This window comes from Pan troglodytes, chromosome 6 (assembly GCF_028858775.2).
Source record: "Pan troglodytes isolate AG18354 chromosome 6, NHGRI_mPanTro3-v2.0_pri, whole genome shotgun sequence".
In the NCBI taxonomy this organism is placed as follows: Eukaryota; Metazoa; Chordata; class Mammalia; order Primates; family Hominidae; genus Pan; species Pan troglodytes.
The window spans coordinates 148,987,516-149,007,428 of NC_072404.2; the positions used below are offsets into that span (position 1 = coordinate 148,987,516).

At 36.7% G+C, this 19,913-nt stretch overlaps 1 protein-coding gene across 2 annotated transcripts in view; it reads left to right on the forward strand.

Annotated features, from left to right (window-relative positions):
- The window catches only part of EXOC4 (exocyst complex component 4), an 806,860-nt gene that overhangs the window by 360,085 nt on the left and 426,862 nt on the right, over positions 1-19,913 (forward strand). For both annotated transcript variants that reach the window (XM_001139207.7, XM_063815016.1), the window contains exon 10: positions 16,602-16,698. In XM_001139207.7, coding sequence (XP_001139207.1) covers positions 16,602-16,698 — 97 coding nt within the window. The remainder of the gene's footprint in view (positions 1-16,601; positions 16,699-19,913) is intronic.

Consider the following 19,913-nt stretch of genomic DNA (forward strand, 5'->3'; position numbering starts at 1 on the left):
AGTGTCAGATGATGAGGAAGAAGATCTAGAAGAAGCACTGCCAGAAAACAAATTGACATTAGATAATCTGGCAGAAGGGTTCAGATTATCCAAGACCGCATTTGACTTCTTTTATGACATGGACCCTTCTATGATATCGTCACTGAAACTAAAGCAAACAGTTGTAAAAGGATTGGTACCATGTAGAAACATTGTTAGAGAAATGAAAAAGCATCTGTAAAGTTGCACTGAGTATGCCTGACTCTCCGGCCTCCCCTTCTACTTTCTCCACCTCCTCCACCTCTTCTGTCTCTTCCACTCCTGAGACAGCAAGACCAACCCCTCCTCTTCTCCCTCCTCCTCCTCCCCCCTCATCTACTCAAAATGAAGAAAACGAGGGTGATTTATTTTTATAACGATTGACTTTTAGTGCATAGTAAAATTTTCTCTTCCTTATGATTTCCTTATCTGTAGCTTTATTATAACAATACAGTATAACACACATACAAAATATGTGTTTATTTTTCTATTTATGTTATCAGTAAGGCTGCTGGTCAACAGTAGGCTATTAACAGTTAAGTTTTTAGGAAGTGAAAAGTTACATAGAGATTTTTGACTGGAATGGGAGAAGCAACCCTATCCTGCTTTGTTCAAGGATTAGCTATATTTGAATTTAATCTGTCTGCAGTCTTTTTGTTTTAATTTCTGCGTTCACTATTGGTGGAGTGGTGCTTGGCGATTGAGATAAAAAGTGTTTATGCTGAAGTTGTGCTCCATGGGCCATTAGTTTTTAGGCTTAAGTTGCTTTGTCTAGTATTATCAGAGCCTTTGCGTTGGTAACCTCTACCTGTCTCTGTTCTCTCCTCAGCTAAATCGACAAGTACATTTTAATAAAAGCTTTATCTGTATTTCAGATTTTGAAAAACAACATTTAAAAAGCAGAATCACCAATCTTTAAAGAAATACAAAGAAAAAGTGTTTTTCCAGGAAGAGATTGTAGCAGTAATTTTATGTGATGTGTTTAGAAACTGTTGATAAGTAGCTTCTTTGTTCTGTGATTGAGTCACTGTTTTTGATCAGTCAAATGTAGTATGTATTGAATACCAATATTAGGAGTTCTGTATTATGTGTTACCATTGCCAGTCTGTTTACCTATCTTATTAATATTGGCCTATTTTGTAGAGGAACAGTGTCCTGTTTTCTCTACTAAACAATGGTAACTTATGTTTGTCCCTGGATTTTATTGTGCATGTATAAGTTGTTTTCCAAACTCAGGAACAATCATTTTGTCTTGTTGGAAGGCTTTTTTATTCCTTTGGTTTATCTTGTAATAGCTTTGCTTGTAATTTTGTGTGTGCTCTTTTTTATACCCTTTTTATACATCATAATGTGAACTTCATGAGGTCATGGATTATGGCTATTGCTTATGTTTATTTCACCATGAACCCACTGCTAGTCACAAAGATGCTGATTATAGATTACTAAGTATGGGTTATTGAATGAAATGAAATAATTGTGTTTCCCTATTAAAGCAATTCTGAAGGAAATATACTTTTGAAAACCATTGATTATAGTGATTTGCTTAAAGTTCAGATACTTGTTTTGAGGTAAATAATTGAGAAAATTTTTAGACTAAAATTGTACAGACCTGTCATGAATTTTGCCCATTTTTTTCCTTTGCATTGGGTAATTTTTGTGACAATGATGGCAGGATCTAAGATGCTTCTTAGAAAACAAAGAGAGTATCAAGTAATCATAACTAGGTCATGTAAAACTGTCAGCTGCAAATGATACCAGCTATTTATTCCTAAAGCTTTACTAATATACCAAAGCAAAACATACAGTTCATTCTCATTTAGAATCTGCTAGAATTATCATCTATATCAACGATTATAATTGGACTATCTACTTGAAAAAGGTGCTACTATGCCATTTTATGCAGTATCAGAAAAATGTAAATAAAACCATTGGACAGAATATATTGTAAAGGAAAATAATCTAAGAAATCAAAATTCATAGATTGGAGGCTTCTCATGAGCACATCTGGTTGCCTTATTTTATTGACAAGAAATAGAAGTCCCAGATAGGTTAATAGCTTACTTAACACCGTATACTTTATGTCAAAGTTAGACAGAGAACTTTCTTTTCCTAATATCTGATTTTGTTATTTATAAATTGCATTGTATTATATATCATTATATTTCACTATATCAAGTTAACTGATAACATTTAAGGCAAAAGCTGTATTCTGCTCTATATTAATTATTTTTGGATTATTTATAGTGATTGCCTTAGTTAGGATTACAAGAAAATGGACTAAAACCATAAAAACAGTAATAGTATATCTGAGTAGAATCCAAAGACACTTGCACTGGAAAAACTGAGTGGTGAGGTGAAGTTATTTGTAGACTGTTCCATAAAGAGAGGGTTGCGTGAAGACTTCTCTGTCCAGCATAACTAGTATTTTCATTGATCATTTCATGAAAAAACTAAAAATGCCAGATAAAACATTCAAAAATGTGTTAAATTGCTTTTATGAAAGATAGGATTCACATAAGCAAAATAACACAAACGAACTGCAGAGAGATATTAGACAAAGTACTGCTAAAGCCAGTTTTCACCCTAAGGGTATTTACCAAACCCAAGTGAACTAGCATGGCACAGGAGAACAGGAACAAAGCCCAGGACCTGTGCAACCTGGGGAGTCTGACAGAAGCATCCCCATCTTCTACATAAAGCATATGGATCATCTAAAAATATCATCTCTTTCCCATAATACCCCACCTCCTATAAGAGACTAAAAGGAAGTTGGTCACCTTGACACAGGCTGAGGGGAGAAAAAAATCCCTAAAGAATTCTTAACTAGATATCTTGTCAAAATATACATCCTCTGGGTAGTGTGAGGAAAGTTTAAAGTGAGAATTGAGTTCAAAATGAGTTCCAGGTTGGTAGTGCCCTTAAGTGGACTAGCAGAACTGTTGCTAATGTTTGGGATAGGACCTACTTTCAAACCGGGCCTTAAAGAATTGCTGTAGATAAAGATCTAAGGAATATGAGAGTATAAAACATGCAAACATACACACACATGATACACAGGATAAAGTTAATCAGGATTCAGTAGAGGTGAAAGGAGAAGAACCAGATCAGCGAAGACTTCCAATAATGTAATTATCAGACACATGATACAGGCTTATTTTTTAATATGATTTTAATTAATAAACTTTCACCTTAATGACTCCTGCCTTTTATACCTTTTTCTTGCTTTATTGCAGTGTTTATTTTTAATGGCTGCATAATATTCTAGTTATATATATATATTTATGTGTGTGTACATCTGTATTTATGTTTATTTAATCTAGTTTCTGTTTTGCATTTTGAGAGTTTTTTTTTTAAAGTTCAATATACCATTCTGTGAGGAACATCTTTGTTGCCAAATCTTAATCTCACCCATGCTATTATTTTTTAATGAGGTTGGGAGTAAATTCCTAGAACTGAAATTTTGAGATCAAATAGTATTCAAAATGTTAATTAACACTTTGTGCATGTGCTTTATAACAATCAAGACTGATCAAATGGAAAATGAAAATTTTGGATTTACATGTAAGTGTGCTAGACAAATGTGGAGCAAATAAGATTGGAAAAATTCACTACTTTTTGCTTTGGTGGGTGGTCGACATTGAATTTACTGAATTCAGTGAAGGACGGAGGTCAGTACTTTAAACATAGAACACTTACCTTTTTTCTATTGGTTGGTGTCATTATTTTGATTGTAGATATGTAGGAGTGCTGTATTTCCTTTTGTTATCAATATAGTACTCCATCAGAGCAAAAATTTAAAGTGTATTCTACCTTGGAGATCTGGGAAATAGTCTGAGTCTGGATAGACTATAAAATGATGATTATTTTTGTCAATTATTTATTGAACATAGTAAATGTACAACAAGTAATATTATGTATCATAATATGTAACATTCTCTATGTGAAAACAGGAAAAATGCCTCTAGCAATTGTAATTGTGAGTATTGATCTCGTCATGACTCATATTTTGCTGGCTTGGAAGACTGATTTTGATTTTGTTAGAGTATTACAAAAATTGCTTCCTAGAGTGTTTGGAAAGTTGACTGTTGCCAGTTAAGCCTAAACAGCAACTATAGGTTTGCTGGTAAAGTTATTTAAAGCCACCTGTGCCTCAGTAATTCAGATGCTTCTAATGAGTCATGAAATAATGCTGTTTCTGTTTAGATGCCAGCTCTGATTATCTTTATCAGTAAGCTAAATGGCACCATGTTTTGCAACCTGTATTTTGACTCTGATTTTGTATTTACAGAGCACTGGATCTCTCCGGCTTCTCTTAGTCATTTTGAGTTATGCTTGTTATGCCAATCCGTTCAAAATAATTTCTTTCCAAATTTGGGAGTACTTAGATATAAGCACACCTCTGTGCGTGAAGATAATGACAGCATTTAAACAACGCTATTTCTTCTATATGAACTAGTACTAATCATTTCCAGTGGCCTAAGCTCTTTTGTAGACCCTTTCACAGACAAAACAAGATTGATAGGCTCAACATGTTTTCAGTTTGAGGCTTATTCACATCAGAAATCTACTGCCCAACTGGCAAGCCGTCATCAGAGGATTCTCAGCTAGCCAACCATACGCTTTAGGTCAGCAATGAGATGGGCTCACCTGATTAGAGAACTTCATGGCATTCTGTTGTCCTTCATATCACTCTTGCTGTTACAGGAATTACAGAGCAAACAGTAAAGTCTTCTGCAATCTGAAACTTGAGTGAGAAGAGAAACCTTATTGTCTGTTTTAATTGTGAGAGATAAAACAGAATAGACACTTAGTACAAAGAATGCAGATAGCACAGATACTTTCCTAGTTGGCCCAGTTCCCCAGTGCTTCTGCTGTAGCCATCATCTGTTATGTCTGGTAATGCCTTCTCAATGATTCTTTGACATACACAAGACCACCCCTACAAGAGCCAGGTGAGAGAGCCTAGAGAAGAAAATATTAATACTTTCTTTCTCTGCATGCTGCCTACCTTCTCTGTCTCCCTGTTTTCTGTGTGTGCGTGTGTGTGTGTGTGTGTTTGTTTGTTTTTGTTGTTGTTGTTAGTTTGTTTTGAGACAGAGTCTCCCTCTGTTACCCAGGCTGGAGTGCAGTGGCCTAATCTTGGTTTACTGCAACTTCCACTTCCCAAATTCGAGCAATTATCGTGCCTCAGCCTCCCACGTAGCTGGGACCACAAGCGTGCATCACCACACCTGGCTAATTTTTTTGTATTTTTAATAGAGACCAGGTTTCACCATCTTGGCCAGGCTGGTTTCGAACTCCTGACCTTAAGTGATCCACCCGCCTCAGCCTCCCAAAGTGCTGGAATTACAGGTGTGAGCCACCGGGCCCAGCCATTTTCTGTTAACCAACTAGTTACTTAAAAACAAAAAACCTAGCATTAGGGTCCAGCCTCTTTGAAAAGCAATCTGGCAGTTTCTGAAGATGTTTAACACAGAGTTACCATATGACTTAGCAATTTCAGTTCTAGATATACTGAGGAGAATTGAAACATACATCCACACAAAACTTGTACCTGGATGTTTCTAGCAGCGTTATTTAATCCAAACAGTAGAGATGCCCAAATGTTCATCTGCTGATAAATGGATAAATTAAATGTGGTATATACATCCATTGGAATATTATTCTTCCATAAAAGGAAATGAAGTACTGATTCCTGCTACACCACTGATGACCCTTGAAAACATTATGCTTAGTGAAAAAAAAATGAAATGTAATTAGAAGTAGGGTTCCCCAGCTCACACACATGAGAATCTCTGAGCTAGATATACTCAAATAGCCACTAAAACATATTTAATAGATTCAAGATAATTAAATCTGGAGAATCAGTTAAAGAGTGGAAAGAGAAGAATTACCACAGTCTTCCAAAGTAACCTTAAAATAAAGTGAGTTGTAGGATAATGTCACAAAGGTAGGAATGCTCCTCAGTGGTTGTCAATTAAAACTCCCTTGTGCCTTGTTGATCAACCATTTGAAAATATGCATGGAGTCACTGTGTATCCTTTGGTAATTGGCTCATATCTTACATTTTGCTCTTCCTAGAACATGCCATTTTCAGACTCCATTATAGAAACATTGGGCACTGCTGCTAATGGATCCTCCTTTGACTTATGCTCATGGAAGAGCTCCAGGTGAACACATTTTACTGATGGCTCAGGTTGAGCTATTATTAACCTTCAAATTTGTTGCTTCATTTTTGTTCCTTCCCTTGTTATCTTGTCCTTCCACTCCTCTTTTAATTTATTGTAAGGAGATAATTGAGAAAGCTACTTTTTTTCTCTTGTTTTGTTTTCTAAACCAAGAGACTACCTCAAAATAAATAGTAGATTATTGTAGAATTCATTGTTATTTAGGAGCTAGAATGTACTCAGTTGTTGAACTATAAAAAAAAATATGATTTTTATTTCTTTATGAGAATTATTTTATGGTCATTAGCCAAAAATCTAGGAGAGAGTCTTACTTGAAGCAAAACTCCGATTAGTTATTTCCATTCTAGCAGTCTACTGACATGGACGTTTCCAACACACGTAAGGTACTGCACATACACATGACATGCTGTTCTTTTCAAAACATATGAGAGATGTCCTTCTCACAATAATCCATCATTAGGTACTCCTAAATTTAGATTCTCTGTCTTGACATTTTGCCTATACCTGTGAGTGACTCTAGGGAGGACCAAAAGGATCTTTCCTTTCTCCTCTGGGTTGAGATCCTTGGAATTTCCCTTATTTCCTTCATTTCTCTGGAGCCTTATGGCCACCTTTTTAAGGCCCTACCTCTTAATACTGTTGCATGGCAATCAATGTGAGTTTTGAAGGGGATATTCAAACCATAGCTTTTTTCTGTGTTGTGAGGAAACTGCAAGACATTGTTTGGGTCTTGGATGATTAGAAATGTGGAAATGATCTGTGGTAACAGTAACAGAAGCAAGAAAGGTCTGTTGACTATTTTCTTTTGTCTGTCTGTCTGTGTGTCTATCCATCCATCCAATAAAGATGGGGTCTCACTCTGTTGCCCAGGCTGGGGAGCAGTGGTGCAGTCATGGTTCACTGCAACCTTGCACTCCTGGACTCAAGCTGTCTTCCTGCCTCAGCCTCCCAAGTACCTGGAACTACAGTTGCACCTCACCATGCTGGGCTAATTTTTTAATTTTGTGTAGAGATAGGGTCTTGTTACATTGCCCAGGCTGGTCTGTAACTCCTGGCCTCAAGTGATCCTCCCATCTCGGCCTCCCATAGCACTGGAATTAAGGGCATGAGCCGTCACACCTGGCCGATTTTTTTTTTCTTCTTTTGAAGGAGAAACAGAATAGGTGGATTTCTGTCAGTGTTTCTGGGATGACAGGCAAACTCTTCACAGTTCTTTTCTTGAAGGTTGCAAACCTTTGTTTTTTGTTCCTCCCTTCATGTTTTTGACATCCAGGGAGCTCTCACCAGCAATTTGAAGGTGAGGATGGGATAAGTATCATCATAGCCGCTACTAGTCAGGAGAGACAGGAAAACGTAGAGTTCTAGTTCTTGCTGCTGGAACTGTATTAGAGAGGAGAGTATTTCTAGCTTCAGTTGGACCACTAAATGTGTTTTCCCCCCAAACGTTGCATACATGATCATTATATTTATATATATAGGACATAAGCTATATATTGTTTCTCTTAAGCTTCACCTACATTCATAGTGAGGCTTTTTATGTTTTGTCTTGAATAACCAGCTGCTTTATTTAGAGTTGATTCCATGGAAAATATTTTGTGTGTCAAACTCCATCACAGTATCAGGGTTCAGTACTCCCTGTTTTAGACTTCTCCTGCACTACTGTGATCTGGATCCTTTTATTCAACCTGCGAATTCCTTGGAAACATAAAATGATATTAAGCACATTGTAGGATATATAGTTGAAAAAACTGTTTTTGGAGAAACAGACTGAAGTTTGAGTAATGAACCTACTCTGTGTGTGACCTTGAGCAAGACACTTCATGCTCCTTAATCCCCTGCCATGAGCCTCCATTTTTTCATCTCTATGGTAGATAATAATATGATAGAAATATTATTAGGATGAAGTGAGTATTTTTATATAAAGGCTTCAGCACAGTGCCAGTTTCTTAGTAGATGTTTGGTAAATCAGAATCAGCCCCTTTCCCTTCTTTTCCTTTTTTTCTACATATCCAGGATAATAACTTGGCACCTGTCTTAACCTAAAGTATAACCCGAGAGCTACACAAGAATAAAATATAATTGAGCACAATATTGGCAAGATGTTTACTTGTCTTATGATGAGAATAATGAATTTATTTCTATTTGGGAGATTATCTTTTATAAATAATACTGTAATCAATATACTTTTTCAGCCCTTTCTTGAAACATGGATTTCTCACTGAGCAAACTTTATGTAAAAACATAATTACTATTTGCTCCTAGTTGGTTTGTAGGTAGAATTCACTTGGTCTAAAAAGACATTCTTTCTCGTTTTTTGTTTGTGCATATGTTCATTCAACAAATAGGTACTGTGTGCTTATTCCCTGGTAGAAACTATCTTAGGCACAAAGAATACAATTATGAACAAAATAGTATTGTTGTTATTAATAATAATGACACACTACCTAAGAGTTGAGTGCAAAAGGTAATTCTTTCCTTGAAGGGGCTTGTTGCCTGGATTTTCTTCCTGTGTCCAGCAGCAGCTCACCCTTGGGTAATACAGTACCATCACTAATTCTGATTTACTTGACTTTGCTGTGATAGTAAATCATTTGAGGGCAAGGATAAGTATTTTACCTTTGTTTTCTTCTTGATATAGCAACAAACCCAAGGTCACGTACTTGTAACAAGGTTACCTTTGTGACAAGTTTCGCGGTGGTGGTAGGAGCAGCAACAGCATTAAGTCATAATGATTGCATGTGCTTTAAGAATAAGCACTTACTAAGGAATGTAATCTAAAAGAACCCCTCTGGCAGGGTGACAGCTGTGAATTCAGGGAACTCTTGAACCATTCAGCTGGCTCTTAGAGCCAATTAAAGACCCCATTTATTGATGCAGTCAGGAGTTCCATATTTATTATACTGTATACTATTTCATAATCCTTAGAAAGTAGTTATGAAGCAAAATATTTGCTGTAAAAGAATTCACCTTCACTGTGGTTCTTTTCTATGTGGAAAGGCCAATTTAAAAATCAGGACACATTAAAAATGTCAGATGGGGCATGCCGCTTCCTATGGCTCAAAAAGTCGTGATCAATTTATGCTATTTTCATTGGAGCACTTGGTACAAGATGGTTATAATTTCAACATCTATACATTTAATATTGATTATTTTTAATTGAAAAATAAAGAGTAGGGCTGCGTACTCCCTACTACTTTGGGAGGCCAAGGTGGGAGGATTGCTTGATTTAGGAGTTCAAGACCATCCTGGGCAACATATTGAGACCCTGTTTCTACAAAAAATAAAAGATGAACCAGGTATGGTGGTGTGCACCTCTAGTCTTAGCTACTCAGGAGCTTGAGGTGGGAGGATCCCTTGAGCCTGGAAGGTTGAGGCTGCAGTGAGCTGTGATCACACCACTGCACTCCAGCCTAGGCAACAGAGCGAGACTGCATCTCTCTCTCTTTTTTTTTTCTTTTCTTTTTTTGAGGCAGAGTCTCGCTCTGTCGGCCAGGCTGGAATGCAGTGGCATGATCTCGGCTCACTGCAACCTCTGCCTCCCGGGCTCAAGCAATTCTTCTGCCTCAGCCTCCCGAGTAGCTGGGATTACAGGTATGTACCAACACGCCTGGCTAATTTTTGTATTTTTAGTACAGATGGGGTTTCACCATGTTGTTCAGGCTGGTCTTGAACTCCTGACCTCAGGTAATCTGCCCGCCTCAGCCTCCCAAAGTGCTGGGATTACAGGTGTGAGCCACCACGCCCAGCCTGACCTCATCTCTTAAGAAAAAAAAAAAGAGTAGGGGGAATGATGGCTAACACTATCTAATTTTTTTTTTTAATACTTTAAGTTTTAGGGTAAATGTGCACATTGTGCAGGTTAGTTACATATGTATACCTGTGCCATGCTGGTGCGCTGCACCCACTAACTCGTCATCTAGCATTAGGTATATCTCCCAATGCTATCCCTCCCCCCTCCCCCCACCCCACCACAGTCCCCAGAGTGTGATATTCCCCTTCCTGTGTCCATGTGATCTCATTGTTCAATTCCCACCTATGAGTGAGAATATGCGGTGTTTGGTTTTTTGTTCTTGCGATAGTTTACTGAGAATGATGATTTCCAATTTCATCCATGTCCCTACAAAGGACATGAACTCATCATTTTTTATGGCTGCATAGTATTCCATGGTGTATATGTGCCACATTTTCTTAATCCAGTCTATCATTGTTGGACATTTGGGTTGGTTCCAAGTCTTTGCTATCGTGAATAATGCCGCAATAAACATACGTGTGCATGTGTCTTTATAGCAGCATGATTTATAGTCATTTGGGTATATACCCAGTAATGGGATGGCTGGGTCAAGTGGTATTTCTAGTTCTAGATCCCTGAGGAATCGCCACACTGACTTCCACAATGGTTGAACTAGTTTACAGTCCCACCAACAGTGTAAAAGTGTTCCTATTTCTCCACATCCTCTCCAGCACCTGTTGTTTCCTGACTTTTTAATGATTGCCATTCTAACTGGTGTGAGATGGTATCTCATTGTGGTTTTGATTTGCATTTCTCTGATGGCCAGTGATGATGAGCATTTTTTCATGTGTTTTTTGGCTGCATAAATGTCTTCTTTTGAGAAGTGTCTGTTCATGTCCTTCGCCCACTTTTTGATGGGGTTGTTTGTTTTTTTCTTGTAAATTTGTTTGAGTTCATTGTAGATTCTGGATATTAGCCCTTTGTCAGATGAGTAGGTTGCGAAAATTTTCTCCCATTCTGTAGGTTGCCTGTTCACTCTGATGGTAGTTTCTTTTGCTGTGCAGAAGCTCTTTAGTTTAATTAGATCCCATTTGTCAATTTTGTCTTTTGTTGCCATTGCTTTTGGTGTTTTGGACATGAAGTCCTTGCCCATGCCTATGTCCTGAATGGTAATTCCTTGGTTTTCTTCTAGGGTTTTTATGGTTTTAGGTCTAACGTTTAAATCTTTAATCCATCTTGAATTGATTTTTGTATAAGGTGTAAGGAAGGGATCCAGTTTCAGCTTTCTACATATGGCTAGCCAGTTTTCCCAGCACCATTTATTAAATAGGGAATCCTTTCCCCATTGCTTGTTTTTCTCAGGTTTGTCAAAGATCAGATAGTTGTAGATATGCGGCGTTATTTCTGAGGGCTCTGTTGTGTTCCATTGATCTATATCTCTGTTTTGGTACCAGTACCATGCTGTTTTGGTTACTGTAGCCTTGTAGTATAGTTTGAAGTCAGGTAGCGTGATGGCTCCAGCTTTGTTCTTTTGGCTTAGGATTGACTTGGCGATGCGGGCTCTTTTTTGGTTCTAATGTTTTTATAAATTAAAAAAAAAGTAAAAATTAAGACCAGAGAAAGTTCTTTCTGTCCTGGTAAGTGTTCCCAGCAAATTTCTAAATCTTTCACTTACAGTAATATTTCCACAAAAATGAGGCAAGCATGTTTTACACATTTGTTGTAAAGTTGGTCTTATTAATGATATTGACTAGTATTGTGTTGCCTAAAGTAACAAGAACAACATTTTTTGAATTTGGGCTTTCTTTCTCCCTAGTTTGTGAAATCAGTTAGATCCTTCTGTGTTTGGCAATTCTAATGGAAAAGGAGAAGAGCATACTAGGCACAGAACACTGTACTGAATGCCCTTATCTACGTTGCTTCCCTTAAACATCACCACAAGTCTTTGAAAGAGTTTATTGCAATCCTTATTTTATAAATGGGAATGCTGATGCTCAGAGAATTTAAATAATTTTATCACACTTATGCTAATAATGAATAGTGGTCTGATGTTTGACACAAGATCATTTTGATTCTTCCCTCTGTTCCATAGTCATTTCAGTGAGAATCCTGTTTCTATTTCTTTCTGAGGCTTTGGTTTCTGTTTGTGTTTTATTAATATGACAATATTTATTACAAACCACATTAAACTCTAATTGGGTAGAATCAAGGAATAAATAAATGTGGAATCTTATTACTTAAAAGTAAATGAATTCTAAAAGAAGGGACCAGCCTATGAACACTAAGATGTTGTCATTCCAGCAGTTATCAGGTGGCCTTGGTGCCTGTTGCCAGCTGTCTGGGACAGCGTGTCAAATCATCGTCCTTGTAATACTATTGTCAGTTTCCCTTGCATTCCAGCCATCCATCATCATTCGACATTTTCTCTGGTGCCTATCACCTGGCCTCTCACAGCTGCAATTAGACTGTAAATATAATGAAGGGAAGAAGTGCTCTGACCTGTCCAATGCTGTAACCAGGATTGAACAACATGTTCCTTAAGAAGGCTCCTGGCCAGCCACGGTGGCTCACAGCTGTAATCCCAGCACTTTGGGGGGCTGAGGCAGGTGGATCACTTGAGGTCAGGAGTTTGAGACTAGCCTGGCCAACATGGTGAAACCCTGTCTCTACTAAAAATACAAAAATTAGCTAAGCATGTTGGTGCGTGCCTGTAATCCCAGCTACTCAGGAGGCTGAGACAGGAGAATCGCTTGAACCTGGGAGGCGGAGGTTGCAGTGAACTGAGATCTCACCAGTGTACACCAGCCTGGGGAACAGAGCAAGACTCCATCTCCAAAAAAAAAAGGTTCCTGACAGTAGGTCCCAGGTTATTTGATCATGAGAAGGCACATGAGGAAAAGTGAGTTTTGTTTCTCACCCAGAATACTGAAATGCTGAAGTAGATTTCCGGGGGTCAGGACTCAGACCTTATGATTTTTGGCCATGACCTTTACTTTTGTTTCTGACAGCTTGATTTTCAAGAATATTTTCATTGGATTGGCTCTATTTATTGGTAATGTAGTAAGAAACATTTGACTTCTCATCTTCAAGAGGAAATCGTGACAAATGCAGTATAGATGGCACTTGGTAATGAAACTGGAAGAGTATATGAGGTTCCTGTAGGTGGAATTCTGGTTAGGTGTTGGGGTAGGGAGGAGAGTCTCTTTTTTCATATTTCTGCCCGAACTTTACTTTTTATTTAGCTTAACTGCACTATGTGAATCAGTAGTCATCCTTCTGTACCTAGCAGGGGTTTAGAACTAATGAAAGTATTATTTAGTATCTAATCTCATACCGTCATTGTGCGTATATTTTCACAGCCAAATCTTCCTCTCACTGACATTTCTAGTGACTCTGATGCTTTATTTTTGGTATTGTAGCTTATCTTTTGTTGTTTTTGTTCTCTGTAATATGGTCATCAACAAACGTTTATTAAGCACACCTACTCCCTATACAGCTTTGAGGATACAGGGAGATTTGCTTACCTGTATTAGTTTTCGACAGTTGCTTACATTGATTCGGGTTTTGACAGTTTACATTTATTAGGCTTTCACACATACTGTCTCATCTAACTGCTATAACATTTTAGCAAGTTAGGTCTTTTTTCCTTTCATTCAGCAAATGTATTCTTGTATAATCACTTTCCAGGAAGTTACATTCCTGGTGGGAAAAAGTGACATAAGGAAGAAAACACATAGTAACAGAAGTGACTTGTGTTAAGGTTCATAATGGGTTATTTTATACATAGTCACTGTTAATGAAATTGTGGACTTTGAGACAGGGGCATTTGACAGTTTGGGGATAGATGTGGGACCTAAAGAAATGGTACGAGGGGAGAGGGACCTCCAGATGGTAGGGCAGTGTGGCTAAGGCATAGAGGTGCGCATGCATAGAGCGCATTTACTATACATGAAGGTTTTCATTTGACTGGAGCCAGGTTAGTCAGGTCTGAATTTAATTAATGAGTACCTAATATCGTAGCACTTAAGAATATTTAGAAACCATTGGAAATCATCTAGTCTATCTCGTAAAGGTTATCAAAAGACATGTTCATATTGAGTCGATTATTACATTATTTTTATGTAGACTTATTTATCTGTTCCTGAAGTGTGGAATATTATCCTAGTTTCTTCTATACACATCTCCTTCGTGAATCAGTTCTGACTAGATTTTATAATCTTAAAAGGAAATATGTTGTTAAAGAAGTTATATTTATTTATCATTTTTGTAACCGTACCATATGACCTTTCAAGAAGGATTTTATTAAAAGTGTAGTGTGTGTGTCAGTCTTCATGCTTTCCTTAACTCAGCCAAACTTAGCAGCACCTTCATATCTCTGATGCAAATATTGTACAAGATGGATTTTTTTTTAATGAGAAAAAACAGTCCATGATTTTTAATTAAGGGTTGAGTATGCCATTGTATTTTTTGTTATTCTTAAGAAAAAGTATGCTCTGATTAGTTGGTAGAAACAACTGATCCAAATGTCTAGACTCTGATGCCTCTGGGAAGTCCTGATGATCCAGGGTATGGATTTCTGAAGCTTCACATGTTTTTATCAGTCGATTTCCAAGATGCCCAGAGACCATTAAGATAGATAATAAATCAAGAGAGATTTAGCTGTGTTTGGTAACATACAAAGAACTATACTCAGAAAGAAAATGTTTAATTTAGAAGAAGGAAACCAAATGTTGCGAGTGTAGATTGCTAGGGTTTTGAGGAAGCCCACTAAATAGTAGTCATCTTTCCTGCTGGGGTTTTGAAACTATTGAGAAATAATTAAGGTAGATAGTAAGTGAAATGTCACTTTTATATTGATGTATGCTAGATTGAAGGATATAACCCAGTTTGAGAATCAAACAAAGCTTGCTAACTGAACATCACAATTAAACAGATTTACTCACCCATTTAGAAAAGATGTTGGCCCACTTCAAGCCTTCTCTGACAAAGCGGGGCCTTTATAGCTAAACTTACACCAGACACCACTGAAGTATCTTCAGGCATTCTAGTTTCTAAAGTGGAATATGGGAGTTGCTAAGCCATGCATGCCCAGCCTTTTCTTTTAAATTTTTATCAGTCAGGCGTTATATCACTTCCCCTGGAGTGGGTAAAAGGTGGAGAGAGTTCAGAGATTATATTAGTTGAACTTCATTATAGTGGCAAGAAACATAAGTGGGGGTAGAGTGTTTTTCCCCAACATCCAAAGTGATACATCTTTTCACATTCTAAACTCTGAAATTAGGATGTATCTGAAATCAGTGGCTGCCTACTGGAAACCAGTCATGGTGAATTGTCACCCATGCAGTGTGTGTGAGCTTGGGTTACTCCTTGCACCATGACCCTTCATTGTTTCCGTTAATGAAGCAATTAAGGACCATTTGAGGAAAGAGTATGAGTCCTGGTCGGGATAGGAAAGCCTTCTGTTTAAACCTTCTGATAGCATCAAGAAAGCATCAACTTTAAACTTTGCAGGATGGATATCAGCAGCGTGGAATAAAATATAGGATGCAGCATGGAGCACTGCTTTATGAAACACATGCTGTTGGTGACACTGGATGACAATGTTTAGAAAACAAGGACATTGAAAACTCTTGAGTCAGAGTGATTCGGAAGAGCTAGACTTCAAATATTATTTAGTGTTAAGAATACCTTAACAAACTTATTTTTCTTATATTTCCTTATTGAATGTGCCTGAGAGGTTTATGGTAACCATTTGTTTATGTAAAAAGCCAAAGGAGCTATTCAATAAGGAAAAGGAAACATTCCAAGAAAGCATTATATAGTTTAAATAGCAGGACTTTTTTTTTCTTAGTAATACGTAAAATAATAGTGTGTCTTATAATCATTGGGGTCTTAGATTTGATAAAGTGTGATCAGTTAGGCTTACATGAATCTCTGCTCCAATCTTTACACATGCAGCAACTTTGAATGGCAGGCACTTCATCCTTTCTCTGAAAGCTTTATTTGCCATACTATCCAAGATGGACACTGGTCATTAGAGACCAAAATTTTCACCTTAACTGAATTGTAGCCTTGCACTGTTCCTTTAAATGTCGCATTTATTCTTACTGTGAGTCCATGTTCTTACTCAGAGTAAAAGTGCTATTTTTTGTTTTGTTTTGTTTGTTTGTTTGTTTTGAGACGGAGTCTCGCTCTGTCGCCCAGGCTTTAGTGCAGTGGCGCAATCTTGGTTCACTGCAGCCTCCACCTCCCAGGTTCAAGCAATTCTCCTGCCTCAACCTCCCAAGTAGCTGGGACTACAGGCACATGTGACCATGCCCAGCTATTTTTTTTTTTTTTTTTAAATAGAGATGGGGTTTCACCATATTGACCAGGCTGGTCTCGAACTGCTGGCCTCAAGTGATCCACCCTCCTCAGCCTCCCAAAGTGGTGGGACCACAGCTGTGAGCCACTGTGCCTGGCCAGAGTGAAAATTCTAATCTATTGTTTATTCAAGTGAGGAAGACCAGATGAAGTCATTCAAAATAATTTTGTACATACCGAAGGTTACTGTCTGCAAAGATGGTCCTAATTATGACCGTACAGGACTCATCTAGATATGCTTGGTTTGTTTATTTATAAAAGTTTCAATGAGCTAAGTCTGTTTTTTTTCTTTCTTCTGAAAGGGGGTCCTGATGACAACTTAATTGAAGGTGGAGGAACAAAATTTGTCTGCAAACCTGGAGCCAGAAACATTACCGTCATATTCCACCCATTACTAAGGTAAGTCAAGTGCTATGATATACTTACTGAAGATCAATATTTTCATTATTTATGCTGCTCTACTGAATGCCAGTTGTTGAGTCAGCACTGAAACAAGTCATAAAAGAAACTTATTCCATTTTTAGGGCCTCACTACTAAAGTTAGTCAGTTTAGCAGATAATCTCAGTCCCACTGAGTAGCTACTTATTTTCAGGAGTAAATACTTTTATTTGATTTTCTTTTTTTCACACTCGCTACCTCTGTCCCTCTCCTGCCCTCTTCCCTTCCCTCCCTCCCTCTCTCTGTTTTATCTGTCTCAGGAGTTGGAAACTATGCTTACTGGAGAAATCTACTCTGCACACGTATTTGTAAATACATTTTTATTGACACACAGACATGCTTATTTGTTTATGTATTGCCCATAGCTGCTTTTGTGCTACAAGTGCAGACTTTTAATTGCAACAGGACTCATATGGCCCACAAAGCCTGAAATACTTATTTTCTGGCCCTTTACAGGAAAAAATTGCAAACCCATAATCTGTCCCTCTCATTTACACCAGTATCTGAGATGTCCTTTGAAAATTGGCAGGTCTCTGAAATATGATTTATAAAAAATGAAAGACATATACATCAAGTGTATGTTTTTATATATTGAATGATAACATGATATGACTAGAGTGAAATCTATTCTAATGCTCAGTTCACTGTGATAACATGATTATAGGAAAGTAAGAATCCACGGTGCCTCCATTAAAGAAAAAAATATAAATCCTAAATACTTTTAAAAAGGTACTTTATGAGAGTGGAAAAAAGGGGCAATTGTTGAGTAGATAAAACGTTTCAGTTTATGATAAAAAAGTTCGAGAGATCTGTCACATAACCATGTGCGCATAGTTAACACTACTGTATGGTACGTTTAAAAAAGGTTGATGGTAAATTTAATGTTATGTATTTTTTTACCACAATTTTTAAAATGCACCTTTTGGGATCCAGATATCTAATATAATATCAATTGTGTGTTTTCTCTGTAAAGAACCAGAGTATATATTTGTGGCATTTTCGCATAATGGAGCAGAAACTCCTGGATTTACTAAATGTTAGGTACTTCAGAATATCACCTTACCTTTCTCACATCACTTCTATAATATTTGAGGCATTTAGAATAACAGTTAAACAAATGCTGTTGAATTGGCCAGATATAATATTATGTATATTTTCTCCAAGCATAAACAGTTTATTACTACAATTATCCTACCTTCTCATTAACCGAGACTTACTAAATTGATACCATTAGAACTAATTACATTCTAATCTCTTATATAGATAACCAGTGTGCTAAATCGTAGTGGATTAGTTTCCTCAATTGATTTTAAATACAAAAACATAAATATGTAAATTAAATAACGAAAACTTGACTTTCACACAATAAAAAGTTTTTAAAGAAATTTTATTGCCTTTAAGAAGTCTGTTTTAGCAGAGATTTTTAGCAGGTAAATTCATTTAGGAACCATGGGATTAAGAAAATTAAGACTATTAAGAGGTTAAGAGAATTAAAACTATTTCTCTGTAGGTTTAGTTGATAAGTACTATATGTATATAATAAGTAAATTATAACATACAGAATTTGTAGATTAAATAACATTGATTATTTTTATTTGACTTTGGTAATTAGTTTAGTTTTCACTGTCTTCTTCAATTACAATTGATTTCTACTTAGTTAATGTTGCTAATTGTTAGAAATTGGAAAATACCTTAATCATGATAGGCATCTTCTAACCTAGATTTAATGCCATAATTTACTGCTAAGTTGGAACTCTTGTGCTTACATTTATTCCCAAGTAGAAAAGAAACCCTTTAGAAGCTATTAACCGTGTTGTCAGTAACCACTTTTCAAGAGATTTTTTCCTCTAAGTTTTTTTTCTTTTTAAATGTGAAGTTAGAATGAAATATATATACACACATATGTAAATATATATGTTAGTACTTATTTTACACTTAATAAAATGCATTTTTTTGTAGAAGACTCTGGTGGAACTTAATGTATTACAGTTCTTGACAGCTACTTGTTAAGTCTTTATAAATGCTGCTTTGCTAGATAGTTGTTTCAAGGCTTGGTAATACTCCCAGTGGTTTTACTCACTTACTTGGTTCCTACTTTCATTCAGAATTTTAACTTACTATTGATTAAAACCGGAAAAAGTTTGTTGCCTGATATAGTTTATCATTCATTCTTTCTCTGTGTATCTCTTAATGGAAATCCCCAAAATATTATGTGGTCTGAAAGGTAAGTTCATTCTTTGATAAACGGATGACTATGATGGAGTTTAAATTAGCCCTTGGCCCAAATTGCAACCTTGTCAAAAACTCCTGATTGGCTTGTGGAACTTGAAATGACTAAGATCTTTTAGTGGATTTTTGCTTTTTTTATTTGAGTTTTCACACTTCAGCATTTCCTGAGTGTTGGATTTATTATTTCTTCTAAAGTTCAGAAGTTTAGTTTTTGTAATGAAACGAACCAGTGTTCATTATCATACTTGTGTATTTTATTAGTACTATTATAATTCAAAATTTTTCTTTTATATTCAACAAATATTTATTGAATACTTATGATGCATATTTTCCTATCTCCAAGTTAGATGTGGTCTCTTGTTCAGATGTAGTTACTCTTATTTTTATGAGACTATGTAAATAAAATTGTGTAGATATGTTTTCTATTCTTTAGAATGGTCATTGCTTTTATTCTATGCTAGTTTAAGTGAGTATGAGTTAGCATTCTGTTATTTGAAAGATAGTGTAGCCTAACGGGAGAGGCAGTGCAGAAGAATGAAAGGTGGAAAAATGTACAGGATTGCAAATTTCAAATGAAAAACATGACAAATAATCTTGGTTCAGGACTAGGCTCCTTCACTTTAGTTTTACTCAATGCTTGTTACTAGACTCTGATTATGCCATGTCCTGGGGAAAGAAAAAAATAAGATCATATCCTTACCTGCAAGCTCCTGTCTTGGTAGCTGCATGGGTTGCAAAAATGAAGAAGCCTGAAAACACCACATATTGGCGAGGACATGGATCAGTGGGATGTCCTATACCTTGTGGGAGGATATAAATTGGTTCAGCCTCTCTCAAAACTGGTTTGACATGATTGAGAAATCACATTTCCTGTTACTCAGCAGTTCCCTCTCCTAATGCTCTTGAATGTGTTTCTACTTGTTATCAACTGACTCATATTATTTTT